Genomic DNA, 19,077 nt, shown 5'->3' with positions numbered 1-19,077 from the left:
GCTCGTCAACAATGCATTAACACGGGAAACTCACCGCAGCTAGCTACTATACGGCAGCCTTTTATTTCTAGCACATGTGCCATCTATCTCCCCATGCATTATCTCCCCCCACTATGCCACTCTCGGCTTCTTAGCACGACTCGTGGCACTCACGATATCTGAGTGCGCATAACCATCGCAATGTTACATGCTGGAGATTAACCATCTACATTAGGAAATCAGCGCCGCGGGTCCAGCAGCTGAACGTCCTTCTCTGCCACTCAAACCTTCGATATTAGGTGAGAAGAGCAGTATGCCGCTGATGTTTTCTCTAACGTCTAACTGATCCCATCCTCCTAGATCGAAACAATCTGGAAATTCCTCTTCCTTCTTAAGCGACCTAGTTGACTTTCGTATTCGACTTCAATGAACGATCACTTTCGACTTTAGGCATCTAATGGCGGCTGTTCGATCCACTGCAACTTGCTCGACACTACGTTTGATCAATGAAATTCCTTCAGTGCAAAGTTTCGTTGAAAATATCATCGTTTTCGACCATTGGTGGGGGGGTCTAAGAAGTTCATCTCGCTCGTAGCTAGCTCGTGGTTCATATACTTCCAGGTTGTCGTTCTCTTGRGCAGCATTGTCTTACGCTGAGACTTGGTCATTGTAGCGTCAAGCTTGTTATTGACATTTCTTTGTTCACAAACTTATCGWGTACAGCGAGAATGAGAGGTAACCTATCTCGTTTGTCTCTATATGGTTTGTATGAGCATATGCAGTTCCATCAGTTACGATAACAACATCAAGTACATTAAGCATACCGTTGATAATGCCCACTTCTCATCCTATTTGAAGCATGGCCGCTGTTGAAGGTCGTGTGCTACTACCCTTAACCCTTACTCTGGCGTGGTAATTGCCTGCTAAAGATTGCCAAAATGAATACTGGCTTCAAAGTGTCATTTACCAAATCGCCTTCTAATCGTTTATTATCTCCAAAGAACGATGCGCGCTCGACACATACGGAATCGACAACAGATGATGCTCGAAAGCCGAAGATGTTTCCTCGATTTATGGTACTGTTTTGAAGAATTGGTCGAATCTCTGCAAGTCCGTCTTTTTGTTAAAGGTTCCGCTACTATAAACGCAAGTAGGAATGTAAGCAGGTAGATCTTGGCCAATAAGTCCTGAAAAAGAGAAGTCTATGAGCACCAGACGCCCTTCCGAATCAGACATGACGTTGCTGGGACTCAGATCGCCGTGACACATTCCCTGTCTATGTAATGCTTCAACTGCTTGCCACACCTCATCGCCCCTTGCACCAAGTTCTTGGAAGTCCACCTTCCACAAGTACTCCATCCGAAACCCAATATATGCCATCATGATCCATAAGAGGCTGAGGATCAACTTTTGGCGCCGGGAGCTCAGCGAGATTTCGCATGAAGTCGTACTCGTGTTGTATTAGTTGTCGAGCCTCGGTGGTAGGGTGCGCGATTTTCGCAATCGTGAAATCCCCTTGGTGGCATTCCCGCACAATAGCGTTCGATCCGAAGTCAACCAAGTCCGAGTGAGACCATGTCAAAGCCATTTCATCGCTCATGATAACGGGTCCCAATTCGACGCTGTCAAAATCGGGATAACATTGAGAGCCTTCCCAGAAGACCTCGTACAGTTGGCTCTTGGCTTCCACGTAGCATTTGAAAGAGCCACGGCAAGCGGCGGGCAAAGGCGGGGGGATACAGCCTGGATCATTCTGGCTCGTCATTAGTGGTGTTGAAGATTCTTAAGTACGGTGATGAAATACGCACTGGCGAGTACCGTAAGCGAGGCTAATGTGTTTTTCGATCAACCGCTCGAAGAGAAGATGTTAGGTGTCACGAAGGAAGATATCTCATTGCGTGTGCGTAGGTGAGGTGAGATCGGGGAAACCGAAGCGCCTTCCGCGCTACATTAATCGAGCCCGCTAACACAGCCCCGCTGCGTCGCGCTTGACGCAGCTAATATAAATCTTTCTGGGTTTCAGGCCCACATCGAATACCTCTGAAACGTTCAATACGAACTTGACGAGAGAATGACAGCGGCCGAATGGTCTAGTGGTATGATTCCTGCTTTGGGATTAGTCAGCTCCGTTGGCTATCGATTGCAGGAGGCCCCGGTAGGTCAAAACCATCTCACATCACCACGCACATGGATTTCTTACTGACTCACGATAGTGTTCAATCCACGGTTCGGCCCCGTTGTATAGACGCCTTGAGCGTCGATCTTTTGCTTTTTGTCGACACGGGACCCTTAGAGGCCTTTTGGTCCGCTAGGAACTTTTCTAGTGGAGCTGAGAAATCTGCGGGTGTTGAGATCCTTTTTGCACAATCATTTGCCGCAAAGTGACGAGATTCTTAAGTCATGGCCGCCGAAGTTCTCCTTAATGACAGGAACAGCAAGCGATCAATCAATCAATCAATCAATATGCGGCGGCGGCGTTTGCGATTTTTGCTCAATTCGAATTCAATCCATCCTAGGATTGCCAAGACCGTTTGTGGGCCGAGAATCTCCCCGCCTGCCTCTTCCGGTAAGGTAGTCGTGATTCCATTCCTCGTAACTTCCTTCGGCCAGAAAGCTCAGGTCCAGTCAGCGTGATGGCGCGTTGTCATGAAGCAACAGTGGAATGAAGGATATGTTGCTGAAGAGGTGAGGTCAAGATCTCTGTTGTTTGATCGGCCGGATTGATTAGGCTGGGCGAAATCTAGCGAGTTGCCTTGCAGCTGAGCTGCTTCATCTCGCTAGAATTAGCTAACATGAAACGCAACGAAGTGGCCAGAATTCAATTTGTAACCTGTATACAACATCAAACGTCATTTGTTCGTTGGCATCCATCCAATGCGCTGTCATTCATACCTTACAGCCAACATCTCTAAAGTCGACTTCTCGTCATCTTTGAGAATGACGCAATGCATATGCACTTTTCCGGAGGATTGCCATTCCATAAACGCCGGAGCCCTCGGGGCCGAACGCGTGCGGCATAGATAATCAACGCGAAAGCCCGACAGGATTGACAATGAGGATTACTACTAAGTAGTATTAAAGAAAAAGCCCCTCGACGACGACAAACATTGAAAAAAAAATAACAAAACGACAATAATACCCAAGTCACACACCATCAATCACCAACCATGTCTTCAATCCTCGATCTCAACCAAACAATTCCCACCCTCGGCATAGCCCTCTCCCTCTGCGCAGCAGGAACAATAACCGCCCTAAGCATCTTCGAAACCTCGCAACTGCAAGCCTCCCTCCCCAAAATCATCCAAACAATCAGTATTTCCATCTCCCTCTCCGCAGGAGGCGGCATCGCAGCTCTAAGCATCTTCGCCATCCCACAATTGCAATCTCAACCTGCGGATCGATCACTGCCTTTGATTAGATGGCTGTTTAGTCGGGGGGGACATATTTTTCCACAGGCCGCGGTATGCTTTATGCGATCTCTCTCTCTCTCTCTCCCCGTTTTAAAGACAGATTCAATATGACGACAGGTTTTCTAATGAGGATGTTCTTAATCAGACAATCGCTATGGCGGGTTTCACATATCTCGCATATGATACTCTGCCAGAACCCACCACTCGATCAATATCCCAATTATTGAAAACAACAAATGGGTTCAAAGTCAATGCCTATCTCACAGCAGCTGTACTTGCAATGGGTATAGCACCGTTCACAATCTTGCTGATGATTCCAAACAACTTTGCCATAATCAAGAAGAATGAGATGTTGGGAGGTGCTCGAAGCGTCAATGCCGCTAAGGTTTTGAAGGAATCGGGTTATAAACCTGGTCAGCGAAGTGCTGTTGACTCGATTAATAGTCTTGGGGAGGGATCGGAGTTGTTTGATCTTAGTGGACCGCAGACGAAGACGCCCATTTCGTCTAGCGAAGCGGATGATCGGGAGGTTAGGAGGATGCTTGGTGAGTTTGGGAGGTATAATTTGGGCAGAGCTTTGTTGGTGGGTGGTGCGGGTGTTGTTGGTCTAGTGGCGGCTTTGTCTTGAGATGGCATGTCCCCGAGAGCATCACCTTCATGATAAGGAGAACGGCACACACACGGAGAGATTAATGTATTGAATTTTCCCTATTACTGCATTGTCAATCCAACAACAAAATTGACGGCATCATCCATGTACGTATCAACATTGTCGTAATGCACGTTCAGGTCCAGCCCTCGTGCACAGAAAGGATCGTTCTTGTCGCAGTAGCTTCGCAGGATTGAGCTGAACTCATTGAGTTTGCTCAAAGTACTAACGCGAGCAAAGAGGCCGTCGCGGGTCGCTGTGCCTCGATCGTAGACCTGACCCGCAACATGTCGAGGATCCGCGAATGCAACAATGGCCTTGATGTATTGCGCGTATTCTGCTTCGATGGGACCTTGTGTGATGGAGCCTCCGGCCATGGTATCGGTCATGACATGAGCACCTTGTGAGTAGCCGATGAGTGCTATGCGAGATGCAGAGCCACATTTGTCGACGTAAGCTTTGATTTGCGCCTTGGTGTTTGTTATGCCGTCATTGACAGACTGCGATTCCGAAATTAGTCGGGTGGCATGGGTGAGGTTCATGTGGTAGGGCATACTGGAAAGTAAATGCCATCGTCGTCGATGAGTGCGGCAGGGTAGATGATCGCACTGCTCACGGAGTTTGGAACCAATGCCTCTATTGCGTCCGCAACGACGCCTACTGATCCCTCACCAGGAGCCTGAGATTCATGTCAGTACTGGGAGGCAATCATGGTGCATCCATCTTCACCAACCTGGGTGGATCCACGAGCCGAAAGAATGTWCAGACCGCTCACACACTCCACATTCTGACGAGGAAGTAAAGGAGCAGCGGCAGCAGCAGCGACCAGGCCGAGAGAGAGAAGTGCGTTGCGAACCATTACGGCGGAAGAGAAACGTGTTCAGCGAATGTATTTGACCTCGTGGAGTGGGAAAGAGCTGCACATGAATGAGACATACTCACCGTCTTAATATGAAAAGGGCGCCCAGCCATCTTCCGTCCACACTGAAGACGCCGAGCATGCTATCCAGGATACATGTGCGCCTCGTGATGATTAGCGAGGAGTCGAGGACCATTCGCGTGCTTCGAATGTGGATCTGCAATGTTTCAGGAGACGATCCATTCCACGGCCAGCAGCGGTGGGCCCGACTCCCGAACGGCGAAAGGCGCGCCATCTTGCTGGTAATTGGAGGGGCGGATCACAGATGGCCTCTAACACGGAGTATTTTAGGAAATAGGAAGGTGGTCTGGAAACTAGGATGTGGGTTTTGGGAAAGGATCGTGGTGGCGGAAGCGTGTCGATCCCCGCCAAGCAAGCGTGGATGCGGCAGGGATGTGGTTGGCGGGAAATCTCCGGAGCGCAAAGAGCGGACCTCCTGCTTTAAATTTCTCGGAACCGAACTTTTCGCAGACATCGAACAGCGCTTGCCGGTGCAACGAGGCGAAGAGGGTGGAGTCGCATGGAATGTGGAGGATGATCTGGCGTGGAAGGGAAGATGGTTGAGAGAGAAGGACGGTGACCAGTTCGTTCCAAGATCCCCGGCTGGAGAAAGGACCGTACCGTCGACAAATACAATGACGCCGGAATGTTACTGTACGCGTGTTGGCATGCATCTGCCGCGCCACCCACGCTTGGAAGAGGAAAGTTCGACGCGGGACGTACTCCAACAACGAACTTTCGCGACCACTGATGTCGTACGGACGACACGCCATCCGAAAAGCCACACGACGTGACCACGACGAGAAGCTGGACTTTGGAAGATCTACGAGCTTGCACGACGGACTCCCTAGGTCTCTCTAGTCCATGACTGGAGGAGTGCCGAGGGCTGAGGAAATTGAAGCATGCCTGCTTCCCACTGTCGAGCGTCTTGCAAATGCWTTTGTCGTTCTCGTGGAGACGACAGAGTCTTTAAATACAGCAGGTATGGCGGCGACCTTGATATTGCTTCTTTCTTTGGATCTTTCTCTTCTTTGCAATACTCTAGAGACAGCTCCATCCTCTCATACAGTCTTTTCGACTTGACGAACTTCATTCTTATCGTTCTTACTAGAGTCTGATGCTCCATCGTAAGAGTTACGAGTAGCGTACTCTTCCAAATGAGCGGGAAGGAAAATCTTGTCGATGTCCTCCAGGCTGATGTTCGAGGTCTCTGGGACTGGGAGGGTGATGTTAGAAAGAAATGATGAACTAGATGTTGTTTTGATCTCAGGATGTGCTTACAGTAGAAGTATACGATTGGGACGAAAATGGCCTGCAAAGAACGGTGTTAGCTCAGAAGGTGTTTCTTGGCGTGACGTGGGCGCTGTGCTTACGAGAAGAAGTGCAAAGATGATGTAGGTATGGAATCCGATTCGGTTGATGAGGACAGGTGCTGTTCATCATTAGTTCATTGGTCAGTGACCTGCATATGCTTTTATGCACTTACAGATCATGACGATGAAGAAGTTCCAGAGCCAATGCGCGGAGACACTGATGGCTGTACCGCGGGTTCGAGCTTCGAGTGGAAGAATCCTGAAGAACATCAGCGATCGAGCGACATATCACTCTCAATAGAATGGGAATACTGACTCTGGTCCATACACCCAAGGAACGACATTCACGGTTCCGCCGAAGATCAACATATACTAAGAGTGAATGTCAGTCGTGAACATAAACAAGTCATTGTGGACCTTCATGGCATACCAGGAAGAAGAATCCAATCGCAGCTGAAGAAGGACCCTTTGTGCCGAAGGACAGGAGGATAGTAATCATGACCATGCAGAAGCTGAGTGCCGCACATCCATACATCATAGTCGGTCTCCGTCCCATTCTATCGAGCGCGAAAGCTGGTGCCAGGTTACCGATAGGGAACATCAAATTGACGAATCTTCGGCCAAGGTTAGCGATGTCTTGAAAACCCTCAATGTGGACAGAGACACAGGGTAGCTCGAGGGAACCTTCGAGTTGACCAATGTGCCTTCTACCCTTGTATATCTTACCCAGCCATGAGCAAAGAGGTGTTTGGGCTCAGACCGACGTTCGTCCTTAGGACAGTCGGCATGTAGTACACAACAAGGTTGATTCTATGAGAATGTCAGATCCGATTCCAATTCTGTCCAACTTAGCACTCGCCCGCTCAACTGGTTCATGAACAGCGAAACCCATGCGAGCATCACTCTTCGCCGAGTCTTGAGGATGTCAGGCTTGATTAGTGCGCTGTATCCTTTGGTACCCTCGCGCTGCTCGAGAGCGACGGCGGCTCGAATGGCGGCCATTTCTTCCAAGACATAAGGATCGTCTGGTTGGAGATCGAAGACTGCGCAGATGACCTCCTGTGCTTCTGCCTCGCGACCACGCTTGGCTAGCCTATCATTCATGTTAACCTTGATCTTTATGCTCCAGCTCGAATGCACGCACCATCGGGGAGACTCAGGGAGACCCCAGACTACGAAGATGACCACAATGGCGAAGATCAGTTGCAGGGCAATTGGTGTGCGCCAGGCTACGTCGCTGTCGACGTATGAAAACCCGTAGTCAACCCTATTACATCGGTTAGCTGTGTTTCCGGCAGTCTCCAGGTGAGCATGGCTATGCGCAGTTCGAACCAACATGTTCGGCCCACCCAAATACCTTCTCTTTCTTACCAGTAGGCTATTCAATAGTCAGCATGAGTTCTCTATGCGTCAAGCTTCCTCAACATACCAGTGACGATCCCAATGCCGATAAAGAAGATCTCCCACGATACCAATCTGCCACGGTTCTCCTTCTTGGCCAGTTCGGATTGGTACATGGGAATGGTGGAACTATCAATGCCAGTTCCAAAACCAGTAATCACGCGTCCAACGATGAGGTGTGCGAGCGAGAATGCGGATGCCTGTAGAGATGCCCCGACAACAATCAGTCCCATGGCAAGCCATATCGATTTCCGTCTTCCAATGATATCTCCGAGCAAGAAGCTCAAGAGGCAGCCCACGAGGCAGCCTAGACAATAGCTCGCGACGGTGATGCCGGTAGTGACATCGTCTGGATCGTTGAATTGTTCTCGAAAGTGTGGGTTTTGGAGAAGTCCGGAGAGTACACCTTGATCATAGCTGGAGTCCTTACATTAGAGAACGCTCATAAGTTGAATTGCAAGAATTTCAACACACCCAAAGAACAGGAAAGCAGACAAACATGCAACATAGATGCCGCCTCGGAGAGGAGCTCCACGTCCATAACAGCTTCGCATTGTTACTTCAAATGGATGATAGAAGGTATGTCGCAAAGACAGACACGATACATCGCGTACGCGGAAACGGTAGATTATGTATATGAACATCGTCGACTAGCGGCGGCAATCAATTGTCGTGGGATGCCTCATCTGGAAGTTCCGGCCTGCGCGTGGTCTGGTGCGACATGGTCTTGGAAGCCAAGGTGAGGAGTAAAGAAGAACCTTGTCATCGCGATCTGCGTCGAGAACGTGGCTGGCGCATGGGATATCAGGTCGACTTCATGAGCCTGTTGGAAAAGTGAGACTAGCAAGAGCTTGCATTCGCCAGAGTGTCGATGTGGTTGTCTTTGTCTCTCTCTTCACACGGTCAAATGAAGGAAGGCTGTTGGATGTCGTGAAGTTGATCGTCTGTGGGGACCCCACTGCTTCTCCGGATAATGTCTGGCGCCTCCGCCTCGTCCTTTCGCTCAAAAGGAAAGTTTAGGCATCATTGCGAACCTTTCACTTTAAGTGAAACTTGAGGAGTGGAGTTTTCGTGGTGCGCAAGATGAGACTGTTTCTTCCATCCCGAAGATGATGGATTCCACAGTCGAGGACCGCATACTTTTAAATACTCACCTTTAAGGGTTTGTCCGCTCTTGTGACAGAAAGCCACACGTCTTCGCTAGAAGGCCCAGAGGAACAGGGAAGGCTCGATCGTCACTTTGCTCCGATCATGATTCCGACTCGCGAAGCACGATGAACGCATCGTTGTGCGTGTCATGCATGTCGGCCTGCTGTAAGCCGACATCTCGAAGATACWGAAGGAAGTCCTCTAGGAAGTGACAGTAAAGAATCACAGCAGAATGCGCTCCGTTCGATCCATGAACTTGGCGCACTCTCCACTCGACGCTGGCGTTTGATTGGCGCAAGTGAGCTCTTCAACCAATGGCAGATGGAGACAATTCCGAGAGGTCGTTGCGAGTCAAACAAGCGGATAGGTATTCCGACGCGGTGTGAATTGTGATGTTCAATGAACGCGTCTCGAAGCATGTCCGGAGATCATAAGGAACTGAGTCGACTTTCTGTCCGCAGATTACCACAGGATGATTACTAAGGATTGRGATCTGCCAAGCTTGGGGTGAGCTGTCCACGTGAGCGGAATGAATCGCGGAGTTCACGGACTTGGACGTCGGACTGGATACGCCCTACTAACATCAGACTATACGCGCCCTACGAACGTACGATTGATAATATGGAAGCCTGCCGAAGACCCTGGGAACATTCAATCTCAACGGTACATGCTCAAGATGTCTCCAGCTCATTGGATGAGAAGAACTCCGAATCTGCAGAGTCATTAGGAATTCGGAGTACTTGCTGTATGACTCCTTTCGATTACGATGTGCTCAGCTAAGCGTGCCGTTTGGTGTGGAATATAAGAGCCAGATCACGGCGGTGTTGAATGGCGTATCAACTTCGATATCTTCTGCTATTCCAGCAAGGTAGCAAACAAAGTCTTTTAGAAAAGATTCCGACTTCCTCCTCCCAGACAAGAGCTCCTCAACTCAAACCTTTTCAAAATGCTCCGCATGACTGGTGTTTCGGCCTCTCGGCCTTCAAAGCAAAGCCAAGATTCTCGTCCGTCACAGACCATGGCACCAGAAACAGCCTCAGACACAGCTTCCATCTCAACGAAAGCGAGTGCAAGATCATGGACGCGACTGCTTCCAAAGAAGAGTCAAACCGAAGGAGATGCGGCTCGACAACCCGTCCGATCAGAACATGTCCACTTTCGAACTGAAACACTGGCGTTGCATGCTTCCATGAAGTAGACGAGGTAGGTTTTTTGCTCTAATGACAGTCCCTCGATTCTTATGACTGACGTGCTTTAGACTTGAGCGATTGCATGCCATATCGGCCTTTTATTGAGAATGCTAGGAGCAACGCCCGGAACCGAAGATGGGGATTTCAGTGCATATACGACCGGGCAAAAATGAACAATGCCCGGGAAAAGAACAGAGATGCCAGTATGTTGCGAAGTAGAGAGAGGCGCAGAAGAGTCCATATCGAGGTTGAGAGGACGACGCGATCGAAGCATCGTCAGAGCAGTAAGGTCCAACCTAGAAAGCGAACAGCGAGCCACAGTTGGTAACGTTGATCCCGCCGAGCAACCGCATTTGTGTGCGGGWTGAAAGGGAGAAGAATAAGATCAATACATACACTCAACAGCATGCCAATGCGCCGTTTTTCTTTCGCTGGCTCGCGTCTTGCCAGGTTAGTTCATCAGAACCGGGTGCAGTCTGAGACATTCCATGCTCTTGACCGGGTGATCCAGCCTGACTTGTCAAGTGACTACCTTGTTCGAGCTGGAGCGCTTCCTTTGAATGGAGGAAGATGAGCGTTCTTGGAGTTTCACGGACGATGGTGGCGATCGCATTGAACCACAAGATCCATCCAGTGCTTCGGTCTTGCCTTCAAGGTTTGCGCTCCATCAAGGCACGCCGCTCCAGACCGGTGGTGGTGGTGGATGGTGGAAGGGGAGGAAGGTCAGGTAAGACGCAGAGGATATTACGCATTTTAAGGGCCGCGCTAGCTATACGAGTCTATACGAGAAATTTAACTTCTTCGAGACGCGTTGTCAAACTCCTCGCAGATGCTGCACGGCAATGGCCCGCCATTTTTCCGCATCACCACCCGCGGCAACACAACGCTGCTCCAGAAGGCACTCCAGCTCTCGTAGGAGATTTCCATACCGAACCGTTGGCACCAGCAGCTTTTCCGCTGCCACTAGAAGCATACTCTGAATCGTCCGAATCAGACACTCCGGTATGCGATCAGTATCATACTCGAGCCTCAACGAGATGCGGTCCGCGAAAGCATGCCACTCCAAGAGGAGGCCAAACTTGGATCCCTCGGTCCAGCAGTGGAGTGGAGTGACCCCATCGAGAGGAAATCCGGACCGATCTGCGGTACGGTCGTCGTGAAAGGTGACGACGCTGTCAAACAACTGCTGCCGTTCAGACGGAAAGGGCAATTTGAGTAGACTCAGCAGCTGATTCCATGGTATCGCGTGAGCAAGTGATGACTGCGAGGCTTGTCGCACTGCTGCCAGCACATCCGCGGAAGTGAGCTCGTCGTCCACGTTGATTCGAACTGGCAAGGCTTGCAGGAAAAGTCCGACAATCTTCTGCTCTTCCACCGAGGTTCGATTTGTGTACGGACTGCCGAGGACGACATCGTTGCGTCCGCATAGGGCATGGAGAACGGCTGCCGATGCCGCAAGGGCGTACTGGTGGAGCGTCAAGCCCATGCTGGTTGTCAATTTGACAATGCCCTTGTGCAGCTGCTCTGGAAGCGTCACTTGTAGGGAGGTTCCACTGTATGATTTCCTCCACTGGACACCTTCTTGGCGATGTAAGTCGAGGCCTTTGAAGTTAGATGACCAAAAGGCAGCAGCTTCGGGCTCCAGCGGCTGCTCCCATGCTGAGCTACAGAAGTAATCCCGTTCCACTGGTGGGGCGATGTTTCCGTGGTACAGCATCGCCGTCTCCGCTAAGAGTGTCTGTAGAGATGTGAGATCGCAGATTATGTGCGAGATGTTGATGGCCAACATGGACGGGGACACCGCAATTCTTGTCAGACACTCGTTACTCAGGTCGAAGGGATGGTTGACAAATGAGATGGCATCGAGGTGATGCATACGCTGCACTCGAATGGGTTCATCTGACAAAATGCGTGCAGGCTGACAGTCATCGCGCGACTGGAATCGCGACCGTAGGATGGGATGGCGGTCCATGACTGCATTCAGCGCATCCACTAGGCGGGATATGTCGACAGCACCTGGACGCAGTTCTGCAATCCACGGCACGTTGAAGGTGCATTGCCACTTCGACGTTTGATATCTGTGCCACCACTCTAGCTCAGCAGGTGAGAGTTTGCTCTTTCCGAGAATGGGAAGAGAATCCTGGACTGGGCTTGAGATTGGTCGCGCAGCCTTGGCTCCCACAAGCCTCTCCACAGCCGCGCCCATGTCGGCGAGAGTACGTGCTTGTATCATCTCTCGCGCACCCAGAGAGATCTTGCAAGCCTTTCGCAGGTACGCAGTGAGGCGTAGTTGGAGAATTGAATGTCCACCCATGTCCGTGAAACTATCCTCGGGGCCAAGAATTACTGAGTCGTCCAGTTCCAGTAAAACACGCCATGCTTGCGCAACTATGGTTTCCCAGGGCGTCAATTCACAGCGGGTCTCCTCCGAGTGCCGTCTTCTACTACCGGGTCGGACGACATCGACTTCGCCGCAAGCAAGCTGTCGACCCAATTCAGCAGCACCCAGCTTTCCATTGCGAGACAGAGGCAGCTGCGGCATTGAAATGATGCGCTTGGGGACCGCATAGAATGGCAACGCGCCTTGCAATCGCCTCCTGAGCTCGGCATGTTCGCACTTTCTCAGATCTGGCTCCACCCAAAGCACCACTTTACCCTGGTGCTCAATGGCTACTGCTTTTCGGATTTTGGCCATGAGCCGAGTTGCAATACCCCCAACATCATCAAGGTCGATGCGGTAACCTCGCATTTTAATTTGCCGGTCACGGCGTCCGCAGACATGCACGTTGCCGTCGCTATCCCAGAAGCCGAGATCGCCGGTATGGTACATCTGTTCCTTGCCATCGCCACAGAACGGATCTGGAAGAAAGTTCCTTGCGGTTTGCTCGGGCATGCCGATATAACCGCGACTGACTTGGATACCAGCGATGAAAATGCTGCCGACAGCGCCGGGTGGTACCAGTTCGTAGGAGTCATCCACGATATAAAGCCGCGTCGAAGCCACTGGTGGTCCTACATTGGCTGGAACCCCGGCTTTCAGCTCCTGCTGGCAAGCACCAATAGTTCCCTGTTGGCTCAAACGGGTTAAAGATTACTCGGAGTGCATGGACAACATGATTTTACGAACCTCTGTAGGGCCAAACAGATTATATAAAGCACGGCATGGCGCCCATCGATCGAGTACAGCCTGTTGCACTGCTTCGCCGGCGAAGTATAGCTGCGAATGAGTCAGCACCTCTCTCTTCGTTCCCGCCGCGACCGCAGACCACCACTTCGCAAGACGTACGTATTTGAGGTTGGGATAATCGCTGGGGTCCAGCCCTGCAGCGACAGATGGAGTCGTCATAGCGACGTCCACGCTACCAAGATGACCAACAACATCATCCGCAGTCTTTCGCAGCACGAGAGTGCCTCCATAACACAGTGCCCCAAAGACCTCGTGTACGCAACCATCGAATCCCGGCGACAAGAACTGCGCTATCCGTACGTTAGGGGCGCTGTTTAGCCGGACTGTAAGGTCTGAGTGGAATGCCGTGACTCCTCCGTGTTCGCAGAGCACACCTGGTGAAGCGTCAGCTTGCAAGCAATCACACTAACTTCATATATGCCTACCTTTTGGCWTTCCTGTGGAACCAGAAGTGAAGCAAAGAAAGACACCGTCTCGAACATTTGGCAATCTCGGGGTGTAATAGGTACCTTGCACATTGCTGGCCAACAACTGATCGATGGAGAGCGCCAAAGGACCATTAGGTATCAGAGTCGCCGCCTGGTTTGCTTCGGTATGGAGGAGAAGCTTCGCTGAGCTTCGAATGATCAATTCGGATCGGTACTCCAGAGTGTGCGAGCTGTCGATCGGACAATACACAGCTCCCGCCAGGACTGCTGCGCACGCCCCGATGATCCAATTTATTGAGCGATCGGCCACGACGCAGACAACATCCCCACGACATGTCAGTTTATCCACCACACTTGCAACGCGGGAAGCGCTGCGGAGGAGCTCTGCATAAGTCATCTGAATGTCGTTCTTCTCCAGCGCCACTCGCCAACAGTTCTCTCGGCATGAYTGGTACAGAAGATCGGTGACTGTGGGCCGTCTGGTGCAACCCAAAGCCGGAGTGCGTGCAATTTTCGAGTCGATGTTGCCAAATTCCAACAGTTTGCGAGCCGTGTCCGGGTTGAGGCGCATCGACAGACACTTTTGCACACTCTGTTTGGACAATGCCAATGCTCTCAGCAAGTTGCGATACACAGATGCCATTTGCTCAACCTCGTCCGGAGTGAAATGCTCAAGATTGTAAAGGAACCGCACGCGATCATCACTCTCTACCAGGATACTGATTGGGAGATCTGGATTCTCGATTACTGTCGCCGGTCCAAGACGCTTCAAGGTCTTCGCCTCTTGCTCCGGCGAGTCGTACTGAATTGCGAGAGCGGATTGATATTGAGGTTGTTCCGAGCCCTGGTCCGCCGCCTGAAACTTGGCTGCAGATTGGAGTGCGTGGAAAGTCTGCTGCACGAACTTGGTGGACGACTGTTCCCCCTCAATGGCCAGGCGAAGAAGCTGTGTGCTGATCATTGGGCCGATGATGCTATCTGCGCCGTCGAAGCTCAGAAGTCTGGCAGAAACGACTGCACCAAACATTACTGTTTTGGAGTTGGCGTAGCTTGATAGAAGTAGAGCCCAAGCAGCGAAGTGGTATGCTGCGGGTGTCACTCCGCTGGTCTCAGCGCATTTGGACAGTTCTGAGAGGTTCAGGCCCGTTAGTACTGTATGTTCTGCGTGTCCGGTGCTGGGATGGAAAGGCCGCTTCGATGGTAAGATCTCGCCCACAGCATCTGGAAAGTCTTGCTCCTGTTGCTGCCAGTAAGCTTGTGCATCAGTGGCAGTCTCTGCTGCATACTGTGCGAGACATTCGACAGCCACTGTGAAAGGCGGCGATGGCTCGAAAGGCTGATCATCGATGGCTGCGGCTACCTTGCTTAGTAGCAGCGATGCTGAAAAACCATCCACAAGTGCATGGTGGATCGACAGAATAACCATGCTCTGATCTGCTGGCAGCTCAGATCCTTCAAAGTGAAGCACCGTCAGGCTGGTGCTCAATCCTACTGTTTCAGCGGCCTTCGTACGCTTGTCTTCGATGTCACCCTGGGAGCTGACGAAAAGTTCGACCCATTCGAATCGGACTTCTTCTTCGATGTGCTGTAGTCCTGCATCCAAGTCTAATCGCGTCCGGAAGATGGGCTCTGCTTGTGAGACAACATGCCAGGCCATCAGCAKTCGGGGAATGTCGTCAGTCCGATATCGAGACATGTGTTGGACCACATTGACCGATGTCCGCTCTAGACTGTTGTAAATGAGCATCTTTTGGAGAGTTGTTAGAGGTGCACTGAGGGATGTCGTTTTTGCACATGCAGTCAACGCAAGATCCGCTGCTGGTACTTGCGCCTTGCGGGACATGTCAATGAGGGCCTGTATAGATGGCGTGGTCAGGATATCCTCCACCGCAACTGCAAACCCTTGCTTGCGACAATTTGCGGACAGTTTGACAGCGGCCAGAGAGTGCAAACCCTGCGAGATGAAGGACTGGTCGAGATCCAACGACGATATTGGGACACCTAGTGTCTGAGCTGTGCTCCGCAACACCGCAATTGTGAGGTCGTCTGCGTTAGCCATGTCGGTTGGCATTTCTTGATCTTCCTGGGCGACCAATTCCTTGACGATATCCACCACCCTGCGTGGATCTACTTTGCCGTTGGGTGTCATTGGCAACATATCGAGTGCAATGAATCGGGCCGGTACGAGATAGTGTGGTACTCTGGCCATCCAGCATCTCCGCAACTCATTCACATCTCCTATAAATGGAGCGATAGCCGTATAGAGATAGTCTCCCACGGCAACGGAGTGTGCTGCCGTGAGGGTAGGCTGCATTGCAAGCACCGCTGAATCAACGTCAAGTTCCAAATTGACGAGAAAGCCACGGATCTTGACTGTCCGGTCCTTTCGACCACAGAACTCAATCGTTCGTTGACCGTCATCGTCCAGCGTCCATTTTGCAAAGTCGCTCGTTCGATACTTGCGGATACCATCTTGAAGGATAAATCTCTCCTTGGTCCGTTCTTCATCCTTCCAATAGCCTTTCGCCAAGCCAATGCCAGAGATTAGGAGTTCGCCCTCTTCGCCGAGAGCCTCGATGTTTGTACCCTTTTCATCTACAAGCGACACTTGGGCACCTCGGATGACACCTCCTAGCATTGTTGGCCGGAACATCTTCGTATCTTTACACCTCTTCAATTGGCCAGTCAATATTGCGCAAAAACTCTCAGTTGGGCCGTAGGCAATCCAGATTGGTCTTTGAAGAAGAGACCAGGAGTCCAAAAGTGTTTGTGAGGGCGTCTCGCCTCCAAGGATGATCCTATCTAGATGTGAGTAGTCGCCGTACGAGCGTGGTGGCTCTAGTGCGGCTAGGATGGACGGCGTCGCTACCAAAACGCTACATCTACGACTTTGAGATTGTAGGCTGGATCGATTCGCCAAGACTACGCTTCCTCCATTACAAAGGATGCTAAACAAGGTACCCATACAAGCTGTCGTGTGTCAGCCCTCGGTCTTGCATTCTTGTCAGGTGGGCTTGAACCTACCGTCAAAGGCAATGGACAGGACGAGGAGGACTCGGTCGTCGGGAGTCACATCGTAGTTGAAGTTAGGTGCTGTGACGAAGTTCGCAACAGCTTCGTGCTTGATCTCCACTCCCTTTGGTAATCCGGTTGTCCCCGAGGTGAAAATAATGGCTGCTAGCTCCGGTGATCTCACAGGAGACATTAATGAAGCACTGTGTTGAATGTCGTTCAGCTCATCAACACGAACGATCAATGTATCTGGAAGTGGTCTGATGTCCATTGTACAGACTACAAGACCTGAGCTTGTACGTTGCAACACATTGTGTATCCGTTCCTCTGGCCATTGGTCGCAGTCGATAGGGACGTAGACCCCTCCGGTTTTGAGGATCCCGAGGATACCCACCACCATGTCCAAACAGGAGTTGGTCAGGATGGGTATGACTTGTGATGGAGTCGCGCCGCATTGCTGCAGTTGGTATGCAAGAGCAGACGAACGCTGGTTCAATTCGCTGTAGKTCAACGATTGACGTCCATCTTCGACCGCGATGTTATTTGGATAAACATCACAAATACCTTGGATCAGGTCAAGCACGGTGGGAGGATGTTGTCGAGTCATCATCGTGCGGGAGTTGTTGAGGATGCTGCCGTGGTCCTGGGCTGAAGGTAGCCATCAAGACCCTGCTAGTTGATATACTCGGGAACATAGCACACTTCACCCCATGGGACGTCATTTGTCGGACACCGACATACGTCACTGTTTGATGATGCCCCTGTGCAGTATTTCGATAAAGATCACTGCCGAGAGCATCACATTTCGCTCCATCTACCAGACTTCAAGAAGGTTTGCCGTCCCAAGTGTTCCAATTCGCTAATATCACGACATCAAGCTCTCTCTCTCATCATGGCTCTCTCCGATAGAATGCGCGGAACTGTGCAAAGCATCATGCCGAAAGTTGCTACTCAAGTCGCTCAACGAAGCTCGAAAAATCCTCCCATCGACTTTGGCACGGCTGAGAACTGGCTGATACGAGAAGAGCTCGTAGACTTTTCGAAAAACGCGATACAAGAAAATCTCACCGAGCAAGTGTGTTCTCCCATGCACACCTCCTTACTCTTCATACAGGCGACTAATGAAGCATGTAGGAGTTTTCATACCAAAAGGGGTTCTCGGGCGATCCAAGACTCATCGACTCCCTTGCAGGCTTATTCAACAGGTCCTTCGCGCCCGTTCACCCTGTTGAAGCCGCTCACATCTCCGTCGGGCCCGGAGGAGCTGCTATGCTGGAGTCCCTTCTATTCAGTATATGTAGCGCGGGAGAAGAAATGCTAGTGCTGGCGCCATTTTGGAGTGAGTGGCCTCATCATCGAATGGTTATTGACAGAGAACTGATCTGCTGCAGGTGGATTTCATTTCCAATTCAGCGCGGGACCAAAAGTGAGAATCATACCCGTCATATCAGCGGAAGAGAACGTTCTGAGCGAGAAAGTCGTTGACGACCTCGAAGAAGCTTTTGCAAAAGGCTCCAAGATCAAGGGTGTAGTCCTCTGCAACCCACATAACCCTTTGGGACAGTGTTACCCACGAGAGGCGCTGGAAGGTATCGCCAAGTTCTGCGAGAAGCATGAGCTACACTTGATCTCCGATGAGATCTATGCTCTATCGATGTTCCAGTCGAAAGATATCCCGGACCCGATTCCATTCGTGTCTATGTTGAGTATCGACCTGGCTAGTCTTGGTGTTAGCCCAGCGAGGGCTCATATTATCTGGAGTTTGAGCAAAGACTTTGGATTGAGTGGCTTGCGAATGGTACGTTTGGGTCGTCTCGAGTATTCGTCTTAGCGAAGACATAGAATTGACGTGCCGTGTAGGGAGCCATGGTCAGCCAACACAACCCTGCAATTGTGTGTGCCGTGGCCATTACAGCCAACACCCAAGTCTCCAGTTTGACAGCCATTGTTGCAACTGCCCTCCTACAGGATAGCCCTGTAATGGATCAATTCGTATCGATGAGCCGCGAACGGCTATCAGTCGCATACGCCACCATGACAGAACAGCTCCGCGAGCTGGGAATCCGCTACATTCCCGCGTGCGCGGGAATCTACATCTGGGCAAGGTTATCGAGCCAAGTCACTTCCTGGGAACAAGWGGCGCRGTTGGCGGCTGTGTTGGCGGAGAAGAAGGTTGCTGTTAGTTCGGGGAAATCTTATTCTGCGAGCGAGCCGGGCTGGTATCGATTGAGCTTTGCGCTCAAGGATGATCAGCTTCAGGAGGGTTTGAGGCGGTTGGTGTCGGGGATCGAGACTTTTGAGGTTGTTGACAGCCACAATGATTCACCTCGCCAGAGCTGATGCTATTGAGAAGAAGAGTGGAAATTTGAACTATTGTATGTTTTGAGTCACTGTTCGTTGAACAAGCTCTTGGATCAATATTCCATCATGTTGCGCTTCC

At 51.0% G+C, this 19,077-nt stretch overlaps 6 protein-coding genes; 2 read left to right on the top strand and 4 right to left on the bottom strand.

Annotated features, from left to right (window-relative positions):
* Nucleotides 1-1,285: 1,285 nt before the first annotated feature.
* RCC_09426 (uncharacterized protein) lies at nt 1,286-1,744 on the bottom strand (the record flags this gene model as incomplete). The annotated part of the gene is made up of 1 exon (XM_023774668.1): nt 1,286-1,744. One exon carries the CDS (start codon nt 1,742-1,744, stop codon nt 1,286-1,288), a length of 459 nt encoding a protein of 152 aa, XP_023630436.1.
* A 1,402-nt stretch (nt 1,745-3,146) lies between these two features.
* RCC_09425 (uncharacterized protein) lies at nt 3,147-4,017 on the top strand (the record flags this gene model as incomplete). XM_023774667.1 has 2 exons in its annotated part: nt 3,147-3,440; nt 3,535-4,017. 2 exons carry the CDS (start codon nt 3,147-3,149, stop codon nt 4,015-4,017), a joined length of 777 nt encoding a protein of 258 aa, XP_023630435.1.
* Nucleotides 4,018-4,100: 83 nt separating this feature from the next.
* Nucleotides 4,101-4,897, bottom strand: RCC_09424 (related to acetylxylan esterase precursor; the record flags this gene model as incomplete). XM_023774666.1 has 3 exons in its annotated part: nt 4,101-4,538; nt 4,595-4,717; nt 4,772-4,897. 3 exons carry the CDS (start codon nt 4,895-4,897, stop codon nt 4,101-4,103), a joined length of 687 nt encoding a protein of 228 aa, XP_023630434.1.
* A 1,121-nt stretch (nt 4,898-6,018) lies between these two features.
* RCC_09423 (related to transporter (major facilitator superfamily)) lies at nt 6,019-8,225 on the bottom strand (the record flags this gene model as incomplete). XM_023774665.1 has 12 exons in its annotated part: nt 6,019-6,173; nt 6,239-6,269; nt 6,331-6,389; nt 6,444-6,529; nt 6,587-6,642; nt 6,701-6,884; nt 6,997-7,080; nt 7,130-7,363; nt 7,415-7,537; nt 7,642-7,648; nt 7,700-8,088; nt 8,146-8,225. The coding sequence occupies 12 exons, from the start codon at nt 8,223-8,225 to the stop codon at nt 6,019-6,021; spliced, it is 1,488 nt and encodes a 495-aa protein (XP_023630433.1).
* A 2,599-nt stretch (nt 8,226-10,824) lies between these two features.
* Nucleotides 10,825-17,244, bottom strand: RCC_09422 (uncharacterized protein; the record flags this gene model as incomplete). XM_023774664.1 has 4 exons in its annotated part: nt 10,825-13,077; nt 13,138-13,571; nt 13,623-16,472; nt 16,650-17,244. 4 exons carry the CDS (start codon nt 17,242-17,244, stop codon nt 10,825-10,827), a joined length of 6,132 nt encoding a protein of 2,043 aa, XP_023630432.1.
* A 285-nt stretch (nt 17,245-17,529) lies between these two features.
* On the top strand, nt 17,530-18,977 carry RCC_09421 (related to 1-aminocyclopropane-1-carboxylate synthase, and related proteins; the record flags this gene model as incomplete). XM_023774663.1 has 4 exons in its annotated part: nt 17,530-17,712; nt 17,772-17,976; nt 18,029-18,435; nt 18,498-18,977. 4 exons carry the CDS (start codon nt 17,530-17,532, stop codon nt 18,975-18,977), a joined length of 1,275 nt encoding a protein of 424 aa, XP_023630431.1.
* Between the last annotated feature and the right edge of the window lie 100 nt (nt 18,978-19,077).

The sequence above is a fragment of the Ramularia collo-cygni genome (assembly GCF_900074925.1).
Source record: "Ramularia collo-cygni strain URUG2 genome assembly, contig: RCC_scaffold17, whole genome shotgun sequence".
NCBI classification, from domain to species: domain Eukaryota; kingdom Fungi; phylum Ascomycota; class Dothideomycetes; order Mycosphaerellales; family Mycosphaerellaceae; genus Ramularia; species Ramularia collo-cygni.
This window is presented reverse-complemented; position numbering and strand designations above follow the sequence as displayed.